This window comes from Nerophis lumbriciformis, linkage group LG07 (assembly GCF_033978685.3).
Source record: "Nerophis lumbriciformis linkage group LG07, RoL_Nlum_v2.1, whole genome shotgun sequence".
In the NCBI taxonomy this organism is placed as follows: Eukaryota; Metazoa; Chordata; class Actinopteri; order Syngnathiformes; family Syngnathidae; genus Nerophis; species Nerophis lumbriciformis.
The window spans coordinates 27,640,429-27,662,489 of record NC_084554.2 but is presented as its reverse complement, the minus strand read 5'-3'; the positions used below and the strand labels follow the sequence as shown (position 1 = coordinate 27,662,489).

Genomic DNA, 22,061 nt, shown 5'->3' with positions numbered 1-22,061 from the left:
GGTCGCTACATCTGTAAGTGCAAGTTAAAACTCTCCTATGCAAGGCAAAAACCGTTTATCAACAACACCCAGAAACGCTGTCGGCTTCGCTGGGCCTGAGCTCATCTAAGATGGACTGATACAAAGTGGAAAAGTGTTCTGTGGTCTGATGAGTCCACATTTCAAATTGTTTTTGGAAACTGTGGACGTCGTGTCCTCCAGACCAAAGAGGAAAAGAACCATCCGGATTGTTATAGGCGCAAAGTTGAAAAGCCAGCATCTGTGATGGTATGGGGGTGTATTAGTGCCCAAGACATGGGTAACTTACACATCTGTGAAGGCACCATTAATAATCCAAGCAATGTTACCATGGATGCCCCTGCTTATTTCAGCAAGACAATGCCAAGCCACGTGTTACATCAACGTGGCTTCATAGTAAAAGAGTGCGGGTACTAGACTGGCCTGCCTGTAGTCCAGACCTGTCTCCCATTGAAAATGTGTGGCGCATTATGAAGCCTAAAATACCACAACGGAGACCCCCGGACTGTTGAACAACTTAAGCTGTACATCAAGCAAGAATGGGAAATAATTCCACCTGAAAAGCTTAAAAAATGTGTCTCCTCAGTTCCCAAACGTTTACTGAGTGTTGTTGAAAGAAAAAGCCATGTAACACAGTGGTGAACATGCCCTTTCCCAACTACTTTGGCACGTGTTGCAGCCATGAAATTCTAAGTTAATTATTATTTGCTAAAAAAAATAAAGTTTATGAGTTTGAACATCAAATATCTTGTCTTTGTAGTGCATTCAATTGAATATGGGTTCAAAATGATTTGCAAATCATTGTATTCCGTTTATATTTACATCTAACACAATTTCCCAACTCATATGGAAACGGGGTTTGTATACTCAACACAAGGATTGAACAAAATTGGATTTATATTGCTCTGAGAATTGTTGTTATGTGGAGAAGGGGTGGGATTTTAATAAGGTTTGCTTTTTCCTACTCTTTTTTCGACAAGTTCAAATAAAAACTGTCAACCTTAGTTTGTATACAATTGTAAATTGTAATTGTAAAATATACAACTTCTACATTATAGATTACAAGTGTCAATATTTATTATTTGTATTGTTTGGTAACACATCCAATTACTGTATGCAGTAATGACACCTAATATGTAACATGTTAAGATTGTACTATAATTATTAGCAGTAGTAATTGTAATAGTAGTAGTAATCATACTAGTACTACGTTTAGAAATGTTGAAAATGTGTGTATTAAAATTACCATATACACTTTAGTCATTTTAACATTTTAGATCTTTTTAAGTATAATATAAATAATTGTACAAAATATTGTTCACCCGAATACAACTATAACTACGAATGATGTTAATAACAATGAAATATAAATTCATATTATGTTAAAATAGCATGTTCCTGTTATATTGAATGTTAAATTTTTGTTTAATATAATGATCAAATCAATGTATTAGTCATATTTCATTCTTCAGAACTATGACATATTTTAAAACAAATTTCATACAACAAAGATCAAAGGAGTTCAGATCAAATGTAAACATCCATCCATCCGCCTGTGCATCGGCTGGGAACATCTCTACGCTGCTGACCCGTCTCCGCTCGGGATGGTGTCCTGCTGGCCCCACTATGGACTGGACTCTTACTATTATGTTGGATCCACTATGGACTGGACTCTCACAATATTATGTCAGACCCACTCGACATCCATTGCTTTCGGTCTCCCCTAGAGGGGGGGGGGGTTACCCACATATGCGGTCCTCTCCAAGGTTTCTCATAGTCATTCACATCGACGTCCCACTGGGGTGAGTTTTTCCTTGCCCGTATGTGGGCTTTGTACCGAGGATGTCGTTGTGGCTTGTGCAGCCCTTTGAGACACTTGTGATTTAGGGCTATATAAATAAAGATTGATTGATTGATTGATTGATCCATCCACTACCGCTTGTCCCTTTCGGGGTCGCGGGAGGTGCTGGAGCCTATCTCAGCTGCATACGGGCGGAAATCGGAGCACACCCTGGACAAGTCGCCACATCATCACAGGGCCAACACAGATAGATGTAAACAATAACCCTAAAATCAGGAAAATGTTTTCCACTCTGTTTGTTTTAAGCGTTTCAGTTTCAGTTTATTTCGAACATGCATACAATGCAATGTAATCCATCACATATTTCCGACTTTTGCATTTTCATTTTGTCTGGGATATTGCCTGTTTGAAATGATAGGTTGCTGATATATTTTAAAGGTTCTAAAATCTCTTTTTTTATCGTTTCCACATCAATTCCGCTACAATCGGTTGAAGTCTTGGATTTCAATTTTTTCACAATATTGATTATTTTCTCTTTTGTCACACCTTCGAGTAACACAGAGTTGGGATTGGGATTAATGTCTATTGTGTCACGACCCGACTAGGACTCTGGACATAGATGCAGGATTTCTGAAAACAGTTGTTTATTCTCAGAAGGGGAGGGGTGCAAAACGGGAGAAACAAAGCCGGCTATCAAAACAGATCTAACCTGACTACTAAACTAACAAAAATATTAACAACTCAAAACGCTCCGGCTATGGAGAGAAAAAGGGGCTAAGAACAAAAACTAACAAATACAACAAAAAGCGCTCCAACGGAGGCTATGCTAAGAAGCTAATCTTACCTGACAAAAGGTTACAAACAAAGAATATCCCGTGGATCAAAAGTACAAAAGAACGTGGCAATGGCTGTAGACAAGGCTGTGGCTAAGAACTCTGGAGGTACGCACAAGAAGATACGAAACACTCTGGCACAGGACATTTATACACATGAGGGAGGGTGACACAGGTGGGCACAATCAGACAATCAGGAGAGACATCAGACCAGTGAAACAGGAGGAAAGGAAAGTGATCTGAAACGAGAGGGAGAGTTAACATTTCAAAATAAAACAGGAAATGACAAGACAACCTGAAACCAGACGAAACCCAGACAAGACTTCACCCAAGTGTGACATATTGTGTCATTCAACTCCTCAACTGACTCAGGATCTGGAATCTTTTTCTCCGGATTTGGTCCAATGTTCATGAATTACTTATTGAAGCTTTCATCTACTTTTGTTCTTATTGTCATTTTTTACATCTCCGTCTGAGACGTATAATCCTTCTTAGCACGATTGTCAATCATGCTGTTTAGGATACCCCATGTTGCTTTCATATTACTTTTGTTTCGACCCAATAATTGACATTAATATTCTTTCCTGTGTGTTCGTAGTATGCTAGTTAGCTTGTTCCCAAATGTTTTGTACTTGTTTTCTGCCTCTGTAGAACTTTGTGTTATAAATGATTTACATAATGTATTCTTTTTGTTGCAAGCATATTTCAGTTCTTTTGTCAGCCATGGTTGATTGTTTTTCTTTTGCTTCTTACTAAGTTATTTCAATGGACAATGTTTGTCATAAAGATATAGAGTGTCCGCCCTGAGATCGGTAGATCGTGAGTTCAAACCCCGGCTGAGTCATACCAAAGACTATAAAAATGGGACCCATTACCTCTCTGCTTGGCACTCAGCATCAAGGGTTGGAATTTGAGGTTAAATCACCAAAATGATTCCCGAGCGCGGCCACTGCTGCTGCTATCTGCTCCCCTCAACTCCCAGGGGGTGGAACAAGGGGATGGGTCAAATGCAGAGGTTAATTTCACCACACCTAGTGTGTGTGTGCCTATCAGTGGTAATTGAACTTGAACTTTTAATTACCATATGCATCATCTACATCATTTTCACAGTATACATTGTCCCAACTCTGATCTCTCAGATCAAAGTTGCGAATCATATTATCGCATATTTGCTACCCGTACCTAAAAATACACACTTGAACCAACTTTGACTTTATTTTATTGCCTCCCACCCCTATTGTCCACTTCAGTTATTTGCAAAACCGCTTTGTTGTCAACACCAAACCCAAGGCCACTTGCCGTGCACCAACAACAGAAGGTTCCGAGCACAAACACAATGACAAACACTTAGAAGCAGATGAGGATGCTCATGTGCAAACCTGCAGCACGCATTTTCCATCACTCCAGCTTTGATGTGATGGGCTGGTACAAGTGATGGTCTTACGTAAGGTTTTTACATAAACCTCAGTGTGCCAAAACTGAACAGAGAGGGGAGGAAGGAGGGATTGCTGCACCATTACAAAAGGGATTTGCACTGCACCAATTCCGCCTCACGCTGCACCGACACCACAACAGAAACTTGCAACAATACCATTGATCATTCCATCAATCAGCTGGCGCCATGTGTCAGACTTTTAGTCAGGTGATCAATAAGTATACTTGACCTATTGCTCAAAAAGCCAAGTTGGGATTTCTCTAAGTGCGATGTCATAACAATGTCATACTGAAGACAGTCAACAAAAGCTGACAGTTTAAAGAGCGAAAAGAATCATGCATTAGAAGTTAGCAAACACGTTTATTCATTAAATATGAAAAGTGGCGAGACTTCACAGCAAATAAATGAAAAAGAAAACTGTGCTTTTGCATTGCAGCATTACATATTTGTGGGCGATAAGGGCAGAACAATTGATCAATTCACAGAACAAGTCATACTTTGTGGAAACAAAAAAATCAGGTGATGCCAGAATGTGAAGAATAACAACATGAGTGAATATTCTCAAACTGTGCTACGTGGGCTCCATCAAATTCTACTAAAAAATAACCACCACCATTTGACATTGTTTATTCAAAATAAAATCACAAATATATCAATGACATGTGCTGTACGAATAAAATTATTGTTTAAATTTATGGATTTATTTAAAATATTTTCATTATTAATTCATTAAAAATCACTTGTAAATGCGGGGGCACCTGTAAAGCAAAAATATACATATTTCTTGAGGTGGTACCAAGTGAAAAAAAAAAAAATCTCTGTGGCCTTTGTGGTGTAATAACCATATTTTTGAGTAGAAACACTGCAAAGTGACGTCCTTCCCTAACAACGCTCAAAAAACCCACGAAAAGCAGAGTGAAAGGGCTTTCAAACTGAACAAATAAACAAGACAAATAATGTTTGTTTCCTTACTGACCTCCCTGAAATGGTGTAAAACCAAGGTACTTGTTTTACAGTCAAGGAGGTAAAGAGTATGCAGACCTGGAGTGGATCAATATTTACACTTTTCCGTGAGATGGAAGGGTTAACATGACCCCTTGGAGCAGAGAAAATGACTTTGCATTTAAAAAGCTCTCTGTTTATCGGAGGGCAGAAGAACCAAAATGCTATTAAATTGCAAAAGTTGTTTTCAGGGGGGGTCTAAAAGCTATACAGTCGTTTGTCCTGATCCTATAAAAAAAAAGAGACTGAAGAAAAAAGTCTGCAGACGCACAAAAAATATAATCTGATTGATCTACAGCGATGTCAAGCTACATTCAGTTTTACACACACCTGGAATAGCTCCTTGGGTTCTACAGTGTTTACCTATCCAGCAACACATCATGGCTTTTTGGGTATTGGTCCAACAATAGAAAAATTTGCTATTTTGGGGTCACAGCCTATTTAAAAAACATATTCAGGAAGAAAGGATCCCACCCTGTAAACCATTCACATCTACAGTATGTTAGCAGAAAGGATATTAGAAAGCTGGAGTAGTCACAGTATTAAATCTGTGCAGATAGGATATTTAAAAAAGCACTACATATAGAAGTATTGTTTTTTGCAAAAGTCATTCAGTGGAGCTAGAAAACATTTTTGAAGAGTGAGTTCCCTGACCTTTGTGCCTTGCATGTGTAAGCCCTGCATGCAGAAGGGAGTGCCTGTCGTGTTAGCGTGTGGTTACAATATCATCAATGTTGACATTCCCACCGGTGTAAGTCATAAATCCCAGAGATTGAAGAAACCTCCCATAATGCATTTGGTTTTGTGGGAGTGCAGAAATCAAAGTCCGGCCATCCACAATTGAAAGTTCATGCCAAGTCCCAAAGAGATGCAGATGTTTAGTCAAATCCATAATAAAACCATTTTTAAAATGGCTTCTTTTTATTCTTCTTTTACCTTTTTGACCTAAACATAAGACGACCGTTTTTAGACATGCTGATCTGTGCAAGTGTAAAAGTCACCATTAATAAACAATTACCACTATTTATCTACACATGATTTTGTGTAAAGGGTCAAATGATCGTCATTGTCTAAAATTAGGGATGGGTACCTTTCATATTTCAATTGATAAGGTACCAATTCCCGGACCTTCAGAATCGATACAAATTGGTACCAATTTTTGGTACCTGTGTTGAAATGTGTTAGTAAATATATAAAATGTTTTTCCTCAACATTTAACACAGAACTGTGCTGTCGAGTTGTTATCCTGTTTTCTTACACGTCTGTGTCTCATTTGCAAGTGTTATATAGTAGACTTTGCATGCAGTTGCAATTCCAAGACCTTAGATGGCAGTAGGGTATAGGCTACGGTGTGTTGCCTTAGCCAGGAAGTAGTCTTTACCATTGAGTTGAATGTGCCAGTTTAGTCTTTTGTTGAGCACTACAACGTGTAAAAAATGTATTACATTGTGCATCTTAGTTGTAGTTTTCATTACCATATTTGTAGGTGTCGAAAGCACATTGTAAAATCGCTAATGCTAATCAGCAGCATGTCTATGGCAAATCCAATGTAAATTAGCATCGAGCTAGAGCATTGCTTTGTTGACATAGAAAATTGTAATATTACCTCGAGTCCGCTCTGAGTGCTTGAATGCTTGTTTCCCGGCCAAGTGCTTAAGAAGGTGCCGAGTCCGCAACCGGATGTGACGTCGTGTGCAACCACGGTATCGAAAATAGCACCGTTTACATTTACGTAGTACCGATGGACTTCGGTTGTTACCTATAAGAGTGCCAAATTAGCTACCCATTTGTATCTAAAGTTACCACTCTCCAAAGGAAAAGGAAAGCTCAGATCTGCTATGTGAAAAGTTCTCCTTTTTTCATACTGAAATACTGTCTTACATTCAGGTCAATGCAGTATTTAAGTAATGACACTTTGGCTCTAAAATCAAATTATTCAAAGGTCATTCTGTTCCAAACTGATCATTTCATAAAGTATTTTTAAAGAGCAGCTGTGGCTTTGTTTGCTTTCAAATCAGACCCTGAGACTTGCAGTTTTCCCAGGTAGTTGCAAGATGAACTTCTCAGAGTTCATGGATTGTCAGGGTCAGCTTTCAAAGTAATCCAAGTTTTGTTGGTGTCTCTTTGCGACTTCTCCCAGGTGAACAAGCCTGCATTGTTCTGGCCTTTTTGAAAAGGGCGCTTTTAAGATTTGAAAGGAATTTCTAGGCTGTTAACTCCACAGCGCAACATTTTTCTTGGCTGGGAAAAACCTTTGGCTCAGCACGGAAGGGTCAGCCTCTCGAGTTCATGGAGGCGTGGGATTGAGTTGAAGCTACTTCTTAGAGGCAATAGTGGGAAGTCTGCTTGTGGCGCTCGGTTTGTTTCCGGAGCGACGCACGGGTACCTTGGATACGGGGATTCTGGTGCGAGTGGGAGGGGGTGCTTGGGTCTTTGGCGGCGAGGATTCAGCCTCCAGGACGGACGACAGCGCTGATTGGCTCGCAGAGTGCGGGGGTGTTGTTTGTCTGGCGCTTACTGGGATTTTGGACTCTCGGGGAAGACTGGTGCTGCCTTTCATGGACCGGAAGGAAGAGGAGGACGAAGAAGAAGGTGGACTGAGTTTGTATTCGGTTGACAGGGAGGAAGAACTGTTTTGGTCGTCGTCGCCCTCATTATAGAGGTCGTACAGGTGGTCTCCAGAGCAGCTGTCGCGGGACATCTTGTGTTTGTGTTGTAGCCCGCTTTCATCAGGTGTTGCTGTGGGCGTTGCTGATGGTGTATCCCAGTAACCTTCATCGCTGAGTGGCTCTTTTTCCCCAGGTGATGCTGGATTGCGACTGTGAGGTAGGTAGGGCTTTGTCGCCCGACTTCCTGCTCCACCAACCACAGGAATCTTACTGAGACCCAAAGACTTCACTTGGGGTAGCTTGGCTGATGGTTGATGGCTGTTGATGGCGTCAAGGTTGCGCAGGGGGTAAGTGGAGGTGATGGAGGAGGGTTGGTGAAATCGGGAAAGAGCAGGGGAGTTGTCCCCGTTGGAAGGCAACATATGCCATAGCCCCTGCATGTCTGCATCATCCACTCCCTCTGGACTTGCCATTTCCTCCCCGCCACCCATATAGGCCACCACTCCACTGCCCACTGGGGGTGGCTGAGGGGTGGACATGACCCGGGCACGGGCAGGAAGAGAAGCTGACACCTGGCAAGAAGATGCAGTGAATATTGGTTGAGCCAACTGAGACGGTATAGAGGTCTTTGATGGGGAGCAGAGAGTGGCGGCACAGGTGACACCCCGTGGCCTAACCACACCAGCTCCCCCTTCGCCGCCACCGCCGCCCCCGCTGCTGCTGCTACTGGTACCACTGCCCCCATTACCCACCGTCTCCTCCTCTGCATCAGCAATGATGTCCCCGCAGCCGGTGAGTGAATCAAAGCTCTTGAGGGATGTGACGTCGTTGAAGAGATGCGAGCACAGGCGGTCCACCGAGGGTTCCGATGGTGGGTCACCTGCGCTGCAACGCTCCAAGGGGGGCGTGGCGAGGGAGGGGGTGAGGCTAGAAACAGAGGCTTTTGCATCGCTGGTAGTTGGGTGCAAAGGCGAGTCACTGGGTTTGTAATGAGAGGGGGAATCTGGCTCACCAGATGGGCCTGGCACACAGTGTATGGGCGTCAGAGAAACACTGGTAATGTGAGCCTTGGCTGCTTGGGGGTTACATTCTGCCTCTGTCTTCCCATGATCCTCTCTGGGATGATGCGGTGTCGGTTCAAGAGTGAGGGTGACATCCTTTGCCCTTACAGGGACAGCAACATCCCTGTCCTTCTGGCTTTCTAACTCTTCCCCGTCTCCCTCGTTTGTTTTGTCCTTACGTCGCCATCGCATGCTGCTGAAAAAGCCCTTCAAGCCCTTCCCTCTCCGCACAAGTCCGCCACCATTTTCACTTGACCTAAAACTACCACGTCGTAGCAGAGAGAAGAAACTTAGCGATTTACTGAGCGACCTCACAGTCCCTACCTCCAGCCCCTCCCCTCTCTGTGCATCAGTGTCATTGTTGGACCCAGTGAGTCCATCATGCGTTTTGCTCCTCACCAGCTCGACGGATGACATTGAACCATTCCCATTCACCGAATTCCCGGTGTCAGAATTCCCATTTGTCCCACTCAGCGTGGCTCCTTTGTTCCTGAAGGAGAAGAAGCTGGCCATTCCAGAGCCAGTCCGTCGCTTTCCGAAGAGCTTCATGGCAGCTTTGTTGATCTTCCCAGTGGGCTGGGGGTCACATTGAGGGGCTGCGGGAGGGTCTGCACACTCTGTATGCACCTCCATTGTGTAGCAACCTAAAGCTTCCAACTCTGTGATCTCCTGCTAGCACTTTAACTGCTTCCTCTTGGTTCTCTCTGGCTGGACATCCACTCTCTCTCCCTGTCCACTCTGCTTCCCACAGCTCTTTCACTCCCACTCTGGCTGCCTTTATCGCCTGCCTGCTGCTTTTCTCTCTCTCTCTCTCCCCTCCCTCTCTCTCTCTACTCCTCACTGTATCCATGGCAACTGGGTGGGCTAAGCAGCTTTCGTCAACGTTGGCGGGGTGCCAGTGTCTGTCCTCCACTCCCCCCCCCCCATTCACTCCCAGTCACCGGCGCCACAGATGCTTTTAAAAAAAAAAAACAGTCATTAGATGCTAGGTCATAAAATTATGAATTTAAGGTATGCTCCACTTTACCTGCGACTCTAATGAGGATAATATAGTGCTATAATATATATATATATATATATATATATATATATATATATATATATATATATATATATATATATATATATATATATATATATATATATACTATAATACTATAATATATAATAGTATAGAAAATAGATGGATGCAATGTAAAATGCGGTTACAAATATATCATAAAAATATAATCATATTGTGCTTTCTTAAAATATGTAAAAGAGACTGATCTCACCCAGTTTGGCCCCGATTGAGACGTGGTTGAATTGTGGATGATTGATGAGCCTTTTGTTTGCTCTTGTGTATTGCTGCACCATGTTGGGGCCATTCGGAAGTGAGGGGGAAAAAAGAACATTTGATTTGTATTGTACTGTATTGCTGTCAACTGTGTGTCAAAAAAATTCAATAAATCATATTAAGTAATTCAGTATTTTTTTTCTGGTTACCTTTTTTGCTTCATAAGAGAGCTATATTTGGAGTTGCGTTGACGTGCAATATTTGCCATAACAATAATAAATAGTTTTAAATAAAAAAAACATGTAAAAAATATAATATATTATATAAAATATATTATATCCAACTCAAATTCAATTCAAATAAATATACTGAAAATGTATAAATAGTGTATTGCATCTAATTCTGTTGTTGGTGTCACAAGTGTACAGTTGGTTGTGGTTGTAGTTAGCGTTAGTGATCCTCATCCGCTAAGAGTTGTCACCCCCCCGGTGCTGGGGTGTCGCAGGCACTTCGCGGGCCTTTGCCTCCTTAAGTAATGCTTAAGGGGGCTTTCTCTCATAACATAAATCATTTATGCTGAAGTTTTTTTTTCTGAAAACTACAGCTATAATAATAATTAATTGCTTTATATTAGGGCTGTCACAAATAACGTGTTAACTCATGTGATTAATCACAAAAAATATTGCATTAATCATGTATACACGCAGATTAATCACGCAATGTATTTTGACCATATATGTTTCTTTACCATATCCGTGGATAGTTACCTGAAAGGCGGCGTGGATTATTATATGCTCAGTGGGACGGAGTGACTCGGTTGGTAGAGCGGCCTTGCCAGCAACCTGAGGGGTTCCAGGTTCGATTCTTGCTTCTGTCATCTTAGTCACTGCCGTTGTGCCCTTGGGCAAGACACTTCACCCACCTGCTCCCAGTGCCACCCACACTGGTTTAAATGTAGCTTAAAGATGTAGATAATGGGTTTCACTATTTAAAGCGCTTTGAGTCTCTAGAGAAAAATAACGATATAATATAAATATCATTCACTTCCCTTGACAATGATCAGGTCAATGCATAAAAATGCAAATTTCACTTCAAAATAAACCCAAATGGGACTTTAGATAAAACTGATACCAAGTTTTGAGCAAATAAATGCATACGCTCAAGTATTAAGAACATATAATAAATGTTCCTGCATGACATTCTGACGGTAAAGTTGCATTTATGTCCAAATAATAGGCTCTTCTTTAAGTTACCGTAACTTAAATTATGCAAGTGAGTAAATAACATGTGATTAATCATGATTAACCCAAAATCACGATTTAGAGAAACGTATCATTTGACAGCACTACCTTAAATACTATGTTGAATAAAATATTTTAAAACATGTGTTGTAAGTGTGCATATATGCAAGACGAGGGTCAAATTCAACTTAATTCAATTAATTCATTTAAATTTCCTCTGAAAGGTAAACTTGTTTTGTTACACTTCTGTTTGTGGCATCCTTTTGATGTGAGCCATGCTAAAAGAAAAAAACGTAGCTTACATTTGCTTTTTATTCGCATGACTTGCATCACTCAGTAGTGAGTGTGTGTCTGTGTGTTTGTTTGTTTTTTTACCCATGTTCTTCATTTTGTAGGGGCCTGAATACTTTTTAATATATTTCAATGTTGTGTATTACTTGAGGTGAGGCCAAATCTAGGATTAATGGTAAAATGTGTAAACAAAATGGTCATGCCAGGAAAAAAGCTTGGATCAGAGCGTCCAAGCAGCCAGCATGCTGCTGCTGATCATCAGTATGAGTAGTCTTAAGCTGGGATATGGATTTAGATAAATATTTCAGCACTGTTGGGCTCAGATTTATACTTTTTGGACATAAAATAGACCATATGGTCCCGAGGGAGAGGGAAGTGTACGTATTAATTCATTCATTCATACACACTTAATTGTTTTTGTTATGAAATGCTTTTGCTGCATCAGCTGCTTGTTACTTTATCTACCTCTTCATGTGGGTGCAGCCCTTTGAGACACTTGTGATTTAGGGCTATATAAATAAACATTGATTGATTGATTGATTGATTGATTGATTGATTACAATGTAGGTTCCTGTATTGATCCGCGTTGCACTTTGCATAGTGTTGTTTGAACTCAGTGCCTAGATTAATTTACCGAAATGTCACTAATAAAGTCCTGTTATATATGTTTTGCTCCTGAAAATGAATCTGGCAGTAATTTCCCATAATTAATTAGTTTTTGAGTAATCGGTAGATAACTGACTGTACTTGGAGCACCCTTTTTCAATCGCCAAACTCAATATGCCGCCCCCTCTTGGTGTGACGTTATCTACAGAAATGGAGCCCATTTTCCCGCAAAGACAGTGTGGATAAAGGCATGTAAAATGAATATTTTGATCACTTAATCACATGTTTATGTCACACTGGTCCATGATTACTTCAAAACTGATATGGTTAACATTACGAGCAAAAAATAAACTTTTCCAAGCCTCCATAATCCCTTCCATAAACACCATACCCTAGGTTTCCTCATGCTCTTTCAGCATTACTCAAGAATCTTGAGAAAAACATCAGTAGAAGAGGACACAAACCTCATACCTTCTTTTTCTCTCATTGTTGAGCTGTACTTTCTCCATTTTTCCACAGGTTCGGACACAGTCCTTCTCCCCTTAAGGCTGCTCCTGATTTTCAGAGTAAAAAGTATTTAAAATGTTTTCCATCCAAGCTCCAACCAAAACCCTTCTTCTTCTTAGGCCATGTCTACACTAAGTCATTTAACCCCTTAAACGAATAATTATTTAGCCTAAACCCCGTTTCAGCCACACTAAACCAGCCTTTAAGGTCCCCCTCCTCGGACAAATTTTTACACGGGTAAGTCAGCCGTGTAATTCTTGGATCTCCGGCACTTAGCTTTGTATGGACTCATTGTTCGTTTACAAAGTCAGTTTGGAGAGGAAGTTAAACCAGAAAGACCACGCCCACACAGGAAGTGACATCAGAAAGAACGCGCCACAGCCAGCTTCTTAATAAAGCGGTTTCGTAACTCGGAGGTAAACACTAGAAAGATGGAGGCGAGTCATCCAGACATGTCCGTGTTTCTCCTTCTTCTACATGTACAGACGCTTGTGGAAATCACACATGAATACCTTAGGAGAAAGCGATTGCAGCTATTTTGGATACAACACTTCTCAGACGGCAAGAGAACTTTCCAATGTCTGGCCGGGTCAGCTGTGTTTCTACTAAGCGAAACACTTTGTCCATTTGTCGAAGGAGAGACAAGGAGAATGCTAGCTCCCGTGGATGTGATAAAAAAAGGTAGCGTGTGCTTTGTATTACCTGGCCGTCGAGGAAAACGGCGAATGCGTTTCGACTGGCAAAGCAGACTGTATCAGTTATTGTCCACCATGTATGTCGCGGACTCAACGTCTAGGTCCAGAGTATATGAAGTCACCGAAAACAAATGGACAATGAAGGTGAAGGCAAAAGAGTGATGAGTGTCCTGACCAGATATCTAGATCCCTAGTTTGATTGATGTAAAATGTTCTTTATCACATTGTTTAAGTGTCTAATAAAGATTTGATTAATTTATGATGTCTCAGGTGTGATTCACCACAATAGGGTCCCACAGAACACTGGATTCCTGTTAACTGAAATACCACAACACTGGATATTGTTCAGATAAGTTACATTTAGAACTTGCACACAATGCAACACCGGAGGTGACTAATGCCATGTGCATTTTTCGCGCATGCGTATTAGGTCGCGTTGCGCCGGGGGACGGAGGGGGCAGGGGGTTTTAAACGGTGGCATTGTTGTGTGTGGACACGGATAAGGTTAGGTGTGATTTACCCTGGATAACCTTATCCGGCTTAGTGTAAACAGGGCCTAAGTCAGAATATGTTACGACGCGGTCGCATGGTAATGCGTAGGTCATTCTCCCAAGATGCAGACGGAACTCTGGATGCAGTTTGCAGGTAAGAAAATGATTTGTGTCCATAAATTGTTCGAAATACAAAAATACAGCGTGCCGATAGCACGGGGAGCTAATGGAATAGCTAACAGGAAAACACATGGCTAAGCGTAGCTCCAAAATCCAGAAGTAATCAACTTTGTGTTTCATGGAAGCAAATAAGACAGCCAGACAGTGTGTGGTGAAAAACAGGAATATGTAGCTCTGTGATTAGTGCCCAGGAGCAGGTGAGGGTCCCAAACACTAATCAGAGGCCGGTGAAACTAATCAGCACCCATGGTAACCAAAACACAAACCCAGGGGTGCTGAAAACAGAACTGAGGTAGTGAAAACAGAACTGAGGTAGTAAAACGACTTGGTATCGGATTGATACCCAAATTTGTGGTATCATCCAAAACTAATGTAAAGCATCCAAACAACAGAAGAATGATTATTACATTTTAACAGAAGTGTAGATAGAACAAGTTTAAAGAGAAAGTAAGCAGATATTAACAGTAAATTAACAAGTAGATTAATAATTCATTTTCTATAACTTGTCCTTAATAATTTTGACAAAATAATAGAATGGAAAATGACACAATATGTTACTGCATATGTCAGCAGACCAATTAGGAGCCTTTGTTAGCTTACTTACTACTGAAAGACAAGTTGTCTAGAATGTTCACTATTTTATTTAAGGACTAAATTGCAGGCCCTGCGATGAGGTGGTGACTTGTCCAGGGTGTACGCCACCTTCCGTCCGATTGTAGCTGAGATAGGCTCCAGCGCCCCCCGCGACCCCAAAGGGAATAAGCGGTAGAAAATGGATGGATGGATGGACTAAATTGCAATAAGAAACATGTGTTTAATGTACCCTAAGATTTTTTGTTAAAATAAAGCCAATAATGCCATTTTTTGTGGTCCCCTTTATTTAGTATCGAAAAGTATCAAAATAATTTTAGTGCCGGTACCAAAATATTGGTATCGGGACAACACTAATTGGCACACGTGGCTATTACACACAAGAAAATATTGACAGATTTAGTCTCTCCGTCCAGTCTTTCTTGGAGCCGTTCTACAAGGTTTTGGAGTGTGCATGTGAAATTTTTCTTCGGGTTCATTCATCCAGCAGTGCATGTCTGAGGTCAGAGATCACTTTGAGAGGACCTGTCTGACGGGGCTCAGCTCACTGGAAACAGTGAACTGAATTAAGCCTTAATTGGTTTATTATATGTTTTTCTTTGAGGACTGATTTAGTGCTGGTGCTCTTTTTTTGCTGATGTTTCCGCCCAACCCCCCATGAATCTCCCTGATACCCCGACCCACTTACAAACCTCCTCCTCCTGCGTCTCTTGCCTCTTCCTCCTCCTTCTCTTCAGTAACCATGGGCACTGTAGGCTCCCCTCTCCTCTTCCAGCCCACTGCTATCAAACAATGTCTGCTTTCATGCGCCCCAGGCAACACAAAACACGCACACAGCCGCACAAACACATTCTCTCCAAAGGGCTTCCCCGCAGAGGGAGCACGTCTTGCTCCATCACCTGCCCCACGCTGCCGGTGGGTCAGTCTCAGGTAGATGTAATGTTGACTAGATCAAGGGCCCCCGCGGCTAGATGGATTAATGGGTGATTACACCATACTGTATTTTGGAATTTATAGACTTGATAAACAGTATTGTTTGGAGCATGCAACTATATTCACAGTCTAGGCCTGGGGTCAGCAACCCGCGGCTCTTTAGCACCGCCCTAGTGGCTCCCTGGACCTCTTTCAGAGATGTGTGAAAATGGAAAAAGTTAAAAATATATATATTTTTTGTTTAAATATATTTTCTGTAGTAGGACAAACATGACACAAACCTTCCTAATTGTTAGAAATCTCACTGTTTATGTTATACATGCTTCACTGATGAGAGTATTTGGCAAGCACCGTTTTGTCCTACTAATTTCAGCGATCCTTGAACTCTTCGTAGTTTGTTTACATGTACGACTTTCTCTGATGCTGTCACAGAAAGGCGTGTTTTATGCCACTCCTTTGTCTCATTTTGTCCACTAAACGTTTTATGCTGTGTGTGAATGCACAAAGGTGAGCTTTATTGATTTTATTGATTTGCTGGAGTGCTAATCAGGCATATTTGGTCAATCCATGACTGCAAGCTAATCAATGCTAACATGCTATTTAGGCTAGCTGTATGTACATATTGCATCATTATGCCTCCTTTGTAGGTATTTTTGAGCCCGTTTAATTTCCTTTACTTATGCCCTCTGTGTATTTAATTTATATTTGCATGTCTCATGACATTTTATGTGTATGTAATATTGGCTGAATTTCTCATAGCCGCTCACTGCTCCTCTCTCCTCCCAGGGCTGAGGGTGATGGGTCAAATGCAGAGGATAATTTCACCACACCTAGTGTGTGTGTGTGACAATCATTGGTACTTTTTTTTGTTGTTGTTGTTTGTGTGCCATGTTGTTCCAGACCACAGCAAATGTTACCCTGCTTGCAAAGATTGTAATAAATCCATCAGAAGAAGACAGCCTGCCGTTTCCTTTAACTTGGACACACACATCTATACCTTTGGCCATTCTAAACTAGTAATTTCCAGGAGTTATCTCACCCTCTGAGAAGCCTCCCTTTTACTAATGATTTCCAATGTTGCAAAAATGCGTAGAATAAAAATTAAAATACAACATTTCTGTCGACGAAGATTTGTGTCAACCTTTGATGCATACTTGCCAACCTTGAGACCTCCGAATTCGGGAGATTGGGTGGGGGGAGGGTTGTTTTGGTGGGCGGGGCCGGGGGGCTGGGTCTGGGGTTAAGGGGGAGGAGTATATTTATAGCTAGAATTCACTGAAATTCAAGTATTTCATATATATATATATATATATATATATATATATATATATATATATATATATATATATATATATATATATATATATATATATATATATATAAAATAAATACTTGACTTTCAGTGAATTCTAGCTATATATATATATATATTTATTATATATATACTTTGTATATATATATATATAAATAAAATAAATACTTGAATTTCAGTGTTCATTTATTTACACATATACACACACATAACACTCCTCTACTCATTGTTGTATTTGAAAGTGCAATGCTTTGCAACCAGTAGCACAGCTTTTGAAGGAGCATAAGCATGGGTAGCATCTGTGAAATATAATTTGCAGGAAAGGAGTGAGTTTAGGGTTGAAATGTCCATCCTCGTTCTATTCTCTGTCACTATTTTTCTAACCATGCTCAACACCCTCTCTGATGACTTGCAAGCGTACTTCTTCTTCTTACTCGTCGTCGCCATGACTGTCTCTTCTTCGTTCTTCTGCTTCGTCTCCTTCTTGTTGTGTGTGCAGTTGTGCACTCTCCAAAAGCCGTAGATGTTAAAACGTGACTGGGCCAGCACGCTGTTTATATGGAGGAAAAAGCGGACGTGACGAAAGGCTGTCCTCGCATGGACCTGGAGGGGGCGTGCCTTGTTGTACGGCTGGAAATCGGTAGAAATTCGTGAGAATGGTTGCCTCAGGAGATTTTCGGGAGAGGCACTGAAATTTGGGAGTCTCCCGGAAAATTCGGGAGGGCTGGCAAATATGCTTTGATGATAGGCTATTTTAGCTACTATTAGGGATGATGCTCGAAACCGTTTTTTCCGGTTGTTCGATAAGAAAAGAACCGAGTCCTCGGACTCGAATCCCTTTTTGAGAACCGGTACCAGTTATCGAGACCACTATAGTAAAGAAAAAGAGTTGGTTCTTTATTTGAATCCCTGGGAACGAATCCCGTCTTGACAAGAAATGCTCCGTGTGACATCACAAGAAATGACGTCACGTAGCTCAGTCATTAGGCGCAGATAGCGAAAGCAGGAAAAAAATGGACCGGAAAAAGCGCTCCGAGGTGTAATAAAGTTCAAAACAAAAGGTATAATCCAATGAATAACTTTACTGAGAGATTTGAGCAGGGTACAAACACATGACGAACACTTTCACGACCAACCGGAGACATAGCAACCAAGCTAGCAACGCACCTAACCTTCTATAACAAGATCTGGTAACTCAGTTACAGCTTTTGTTATTACCAAATCTGTGTTTTATGTGTTTTATGTTGCACGATTGCACCAAGAAAAATTCCTAGTTCGTGAACCCGTTCTCAAACAATGGCAATAAAACGATTCTGATTCTGAAAAGAACAACAGTCAATATGTATTTATTTTATTTTATTTCTTTAGGGGGTAACAGTCAATATTTATTTATTTATTAGATTGTATTTTTTTCTTATATAATAAAAGTGAGCTTTTGTTAAACCAAATATTGTTTTTTTCCATATACAACAACCTATCTGGACTCGATAAGAGAATCGATAAGAAATCGGTTCGATAAGAGGATTCGATAATAGGCTCGAACTCGATAATTTCTTATCAAACATCATCCCTAGCTACTATAGACACTTACGTCATGTGTTGCCTTCTTTATAACACTTATATAAGGCTTTTAATTTTTTGCAGCTCCAGACAGAGGTTTTTTGTTGTATTTTTGGTCCAATATGGCTCTTTCAATATTTTGGGTTGCCGACCCCTGGTCTAGGCGGACAGAAAACACACACCCTCTTATCTTAACACTCACACATGCATTTCTTTTTCCCCATCTGTTTAAGTAGGGGTCCCATTTCATCCCCCCTGAGTGAAGCTCAGCACTAAGTGGGACAGTTAGAGGACATTTTCTCGTTCACTCTCATTGTTGTTTCTGGACTGCTTGCTTGCATAGAAATGACTCGGAGTCATGCACCAAGCTGCTTTTGAACTCCTCATATTTGCATAAGTCCTCAGGGTGCACATGTTGATGTGTTTTCAGTGCACATGTGCTTGACAAGAGGATAGTAGTTGATAGAAATCATTTGTCATTAGAATTTACAGCGCAGCAGTTTCCTTACTATGTAAGTATGCCATTGTTTTGCCATTTAATAATACAGTATTTGTTATATGAATTTTTAAAACATTTTAGGCTGCATAATGAATTAGTGAAGAATTAAAAAAAAAAAAAATTAAATAAAATATACAGTAATCCCTCGTTTATCGCTGTTAATTGTAAAAAAAATAAACTATCAATATTTGTATGAAAAAAAATATTATTTCATAATACGTTCAAATGTTCAAAACACTTTAAATGTTGATTGAGAATCTTACAACAACTCATGGCTCAAATGGATTTGGATTACTGGGTTGACGATTTGATTCTTATTCGATTCTCGATTGAACACCATTCTCGATTCAAACCGATTCTCGTAAATATATTATTTGGTATAAAAAGTAATTCTAAACCCTTTTTAAATAGGTCCCCATTGCTGCTGATGTAGGACGTACAGTATAAGCACGGCAAAGAAGAGCGGAGATGACCTAAAAAAATGTCTAAGATGACATAAAAATTATTTTAACTTTTTAATAGATTTTTGTAAATTATGAATCAATTTAGAATAGGATTGTTAGGAATCACGACTCAGATTCCAGACAGGGCTGCGGAACTGGCGCTGGGCGCCGGCACGGACGGTCTTCACAGTGTCTTGGTTGAATGAGCATGTATCGGACGCCTCGGTCTCCTAGGACGCATCTTCGCTCATCCATGCGGACAGGACACTGGCTGAAAGTTGGTGGGCGGCCGAGGGTGGAGTCGGCTCTCTTAGTTGCTTTGTTGGGTCTGCTCCTGTCTCTGGCCATGCTCCCCCCCACTCCAGCAGACGATGGCGTGGAACAACGCAGAGGCCACCACAGTGTGTGTGGGTGTTGAAGTGATGTTTTTGTTTGGTTGCTTGTGTATGCATGTTGCAATCGTGTGTGCGCAATGTATATTATTGGTTGAAGCCTTCCGCCCGATTGTAGCTGAGATAGGCTCCAGCGCCCCCCGCGACCCCAAAGGGAATAAGCGGTAGAAAATGGATGGATGGATGGATGGATTTTTATTTTTATTTTTATTTTTTTGTGGCTGTGTGTAGATGTGGCACTTCTGGCAGCTGGTTGCATCAGCTCTGCTCTTTTAATGTATGTAATGTCCTTTGTGTTCTTTGATGTTTCCCTATTACACACATGTTTATGTGTGATATGGCTAGTAGGTTTTTTTTCCTTGGCCGCAGTCTGGACCCCTCTCCAAGGGCCCAGGCTTAGACTAAATGTCTTTACAGGCGCACCGTATATTGACCACAAGTGACCACATGTCTAATGATTATATGTCTTTCAAAGTATAACCCAAAGGGGGCGCAACAGATGTAATTTACATGTAAACAAATACCAGCGCTCAAACAACAGTTTTAGTGATGGTAATTCCTTCATGATTGTTCAAGTGTACCAGCCTTTCTTTGTGTAAAAGAACAGACCACACATTCATCCCTGCAAAGGATGAGGTAGAGGGGGTTTGAAGATTAAACAAAGCTACGGTACGTATGCTTCAACAATTGTGTGCGTGTGTGTGTGTGTATGTGTGTGTGTGTGTGTGTGTGTGTGTGTGTGTGTGTGTGTGTGTGTGTGTGTGTGTGTGTGTGTGTGTGTGTGTGTGTGTGTGTGCGCTCAGTATTAAAGTGTCTGGGATTAACCCCTGAGCTTGCTTGTTATGCTGGTGATCAATTGGGAGGTGCTAATAGTGTTTACGTGGAAACACCCCGAACACTTTTGCGCATTTCTTTGGGTAGTGTGGGTAGTACGGGTAGTTCCGTGTTTTCCGACTGTCTGTGAGGCCATGAAAGTAACAGGTTGAGTTCTGTGGGTGTGTGGCTGCTAAATCATGTCACAATTGTCATCAGTTAAGTAATACACGTGTTACACATATTAAGCATATAGTGGTACCTCTGTTCACGTTACTATCATTCTACCATTACTACCATTCCCAGGGTGCCGTTAAAAAACAAAAAAAAAAACTCCCCTTTAGAAATAATAAAAATAGTATAAATGTTAACACAAAACACTTTATAGAGAATGTTTCTCATTTTACATGCAGAAAACAATGCAAAATGGACATAAATGACTAAATAGATAAATGAACATTTAATATAATGGGAACCTTTATAGAAGACTTGGTGGTGACAGGCAGCAAGGGAGCTCAACAAAATTCAATAGTTTCTCACCTTCTTTATCAAAGTGCTGGCACTGGTGTTCTATTCAAGAATGTATGGGCAATGACTGCTCAACCGACCTTTTTTTTTACGTCAACTGATGCAAATCACACACATGCAAAAGCATTATGGAACAACACATCACTCTGTAGGATTTATCAATTCCCGGTAATCGGTATCGGAACGCAACAGTACTTTACTGTGTGTTCATGTGGTATTACAAGTCAATTTGTTTAATAATAAAATAAAATGTTATCATTCAACATTTATAACCGAGCTTTTCATAATAATCATGTTTTCTTACACTTTTAAGTCTTATTTGCAAGTATGGATTATTTTCAGTTTGTCCACGGCGTGTTGCCGTATTTAGGAAGTAGTCTTTGCCGTTCAGTTGAATGCGACAGACTTGTCTTTTGTTGAGCACTACAAAGTGTTTATACTGTAAGTATTGTATTTATTACACACTAGCTTTTTGATTGTGACGCACATCTTAGTTATAGTTTTCATTACCAAATTTGGAGGTGTTGAAATCGCCATGTAAGATCACTAATGCTAATCAATAGCACGTATATGGGATTTCCACTGTAAATTAGCATCTAGCTAGCGCATTTTGAAAAGTGGAGCCATACTTTTGAGCCCTTTCTATCAGAACTGTGTGCTTTGTTGGCATGGTAAATGGTAGGTGGATTATACTTGTATAGCGCTTTTCTACCTTTAAGGTACTCAAAGCACTTTGACACTATTTCTACATTCACCCATTCACACACACATTCATACGATGATGGCGGGAGCTGCCATGTAGGACGCTAACGACCCATCAGGAGCAAGGGTCAAGTGTCTTGCCCAAGGATGGCGGAGACTGGGAACGTGGTTGGGGGGCGGACGTGGTTGGGGACGTGGTTAAGAGGGGAGGAGTATATTTACAGCTAGAATTCACCAAATCA

The 22,061-nt window shown here is 40.8% G+C and overlaps 1 protein-coding gene across 1 annotated transcript; it reads right to left on the bottom strand.

Annotated features, from left to right (window-relative positions):
- Positions 1 to 4,427: 4,427 nt before the first annotated feature.
- Positions 4,428 to 9,515, bottom strand: amer2 (APC membrane recruitment protein 2). Its single transcript, XM_061965542.2, has one exon. The coding sequence runs from the start codon at positions 9,390 to 9,392 to the stop codon at positions 7,404 to 7,406; it is 1,989 nt and encodes a 662-aa protein (XP_061821526.2). The 5' UTR covers positions 9,393 to 9,515; the 3' UTR covers positions 4,428 to 7,403.
- Positions 9,516 to 22,061: the final 12,546 nt, after the last annotated feature.

What these genes read in the sequence shown, in the direction of transcription:
- amer2 (XM_061965542.2), bottom strand. Translation starts at nt 9,392, where the DNA reads ATGGAGGTGCATACAGAGTGTGCAGACCCTCCCGCAGCCCCTCAATGT.